At 34.6% G+C, this 2,184-nt stretch overlaps 1 protein-coding gene across 1 annotated transcript; it reads right to left on the reverse strand.

Annotated features, from left to right (window-relative positions):
- Positions 1–1,453: 1,453 nt before the first annotated feature.
- On the reverse strand, positions 1,454–1,624 carry MELLADRAFT_84227 (uncharacterized protein; the record flags this gene model as incomplete). Its single annotated transcript, XM_007418862.1, has 1 exon — positions 1,454–1,624. One exon carries the CDS (start codon positions 1,622–1,624, stop codon positions 1,454–1,456), a length of 171 nt encoding a protein of 56 aa, XP_007418924.1.
- Positions 1,625–2,184: the final 560 nt, after the last annotated feature.

Here is a 2,184-nt window from a genome sequence, read left to right on the forward strand (position 1 = left end):
GTAAACGGCGCAGTAGAAAACTATAACGGTGGTCTGTTGGAACAACTCAAGACTTGGGCTGAAGCTTGGAAGGACAGTGATACAGCTGTGTTGTACTTCTGTAATCCCTCTCTCGCCATTGCTTGTTGTTTTCTTGGCTCATTTTATCTTTCATAATGCTCAACTCGCAGATTTTCCGAGCACTCTGCCAACGGGACCATCTTGGCGTCCTCATGGCGTCCACCCACAATTGTTTCTAGATTAACTTCTCTTTCAATGTCTGATCCACTCAGTCCTTCTACTCCTGCTTCACACACCAAGGTGTAATCAGATGAGAAAATTGTAATGAACACTTACAAAGCCAGGTAATAATCCCCACACGTCAGCCGCTTTCAAGACAGGATTAGATCTATTTTGTAAGAAACATTCAGCAGATACCATGCGAGGATATTGTGAGGCTTGGGTACTCTCTTGAGTACTCAAAGCTCACTAAATGGGCTAGTAGGGTCTTATGATTTATGTAAATAATATTATATTGCAAATATAAAGTATTTACAAAGAGTGTAGACTATAAATAAAGAGAGAAGGGGAAGGGTAAAGATGAGACACTATTTGTAGAATTGAAGGATGGATCCCAGTCCTTCCTTTAATCTTCAGGTTGACAGATTAAAGAGTGATTAAGGTTCACTAGACCAGTTGTTCTTTGGTCACTAACCCTGGGTTGTTCTTATGGTCACCAACCTTGGGTTATTCTATGGTCACCAACCTGGGTTGTTCTGTGGTCACCAACCTTGGGTTATTATATGGCCACCAACCTATGAGTGTTCTACTTGGGGAAAGTAGAGGATCCTGAGAAGGGTGAAGGGTATTACTTACTTTTAATCAGGGAACAGATTAAAGTAGTGAAGTTATCACTAGTCTTATATTTATAAGACTCTTGAAAATTACTTCAATAGAACTTTTAATTGTTCTTAAAAGTATTGTGTAATAAAAGCTTGGGGGGAAATCTCTCAAGGCTGAGAGAGGAGGGGTTTATATACTCTCCTCTCCAAACCTAACTGTGGTGAGATTTGTTTACATCCCTACTTTGGTTTAGGGTTTGATTATTATTATTATTTGGGATTATTTCTAATAGTACTTAATTACATATACATGTTATATGTAATATGTACTATAAGCTTTTTTAACTCTTGACACTGAGTTATGAGGTGTAATTGATATATAATTACATATTACATATCATTTTAAATGTATATGTATATGTAATTAATAAGTGTATATGACTTTTTACAAGTTACATATGTTTTGTAAGCTTTATGTACATGTAATTAGTTGTCTGAAAGTGGTTATATATGTTACAAGTTAGTCTTTAGGTACATACATATGTACCTAGGGCTGACAGATATGCAATCTAGATGTAAAGGATCATCATCACAGAAGGCAAGTTAATTTCAGTCAATATGTTCAAAAAGCTTTAAAAGGTTACTAAACAATCAAAGAAAAGACTCACCAAAATTCCAAGTAAAAAGAGCAAATGTGTCACATTAGATGGTAAAGCACAACAAGCATTAAAAACAACTTTGTATGATCTACTACTACAAACTTGATCTTTTTTACGTTCAGGTGTACAATCTAATAATAACATCCAAACTTGAGGACCTAAATAGGTCAAAAACAAATGATTTCAAAATGGAATGTATGGACCTAATCCACCGAGTAATAAACTTGATTGAGCTTCTGACGTTTGATTCAATGAATCATTGAAGATCCCATCAGTTTCATCTACAATGAAAAGTTGAAATAATAGATACCAAAAGTAACCTCTTGATCCAATTGTTGAAAAGACTGCTGAATATTGAAGTTCATCGGGATACAAACTGCTATAGTATTAAAGATTTCCAAACATGATTAGAAAAAATTGAATCTTTTGGGCTGAATTCAGATGGGAAAATTGTTTACAAGCCATCAATAATATCATGATTGTCGAGCATGTTGGTGTAAAGGCATACCAGAAAGGGTGCCACTATACTATACCGGTATATTATACTGTTGGTATAGTATATTTTAAGTATACTATACTAGGCATTTTATGGAATATACTAGTATATTTATACTTATACTATGCTGAAAATATACCCAGTATATTAGGATTTACCAAACATACTTGGAAGACACCCATACAAGTTTTACAAGTTTTTATAATAT

Source organism: Melampsora larici-populina (assembly GCF_000204055.1).
Source record: "Melampsora larici-populina 98AG31 unplaced genomic scaffold MELLAscaffold_109, whole genome shotgun sequence".
NCBI lineage: Eukaryota > Fungi > Basidiomycota > Pucciniomycetes > Pucciniales > Melampsoraceae > Melampsora > Melampsora laricis-populina.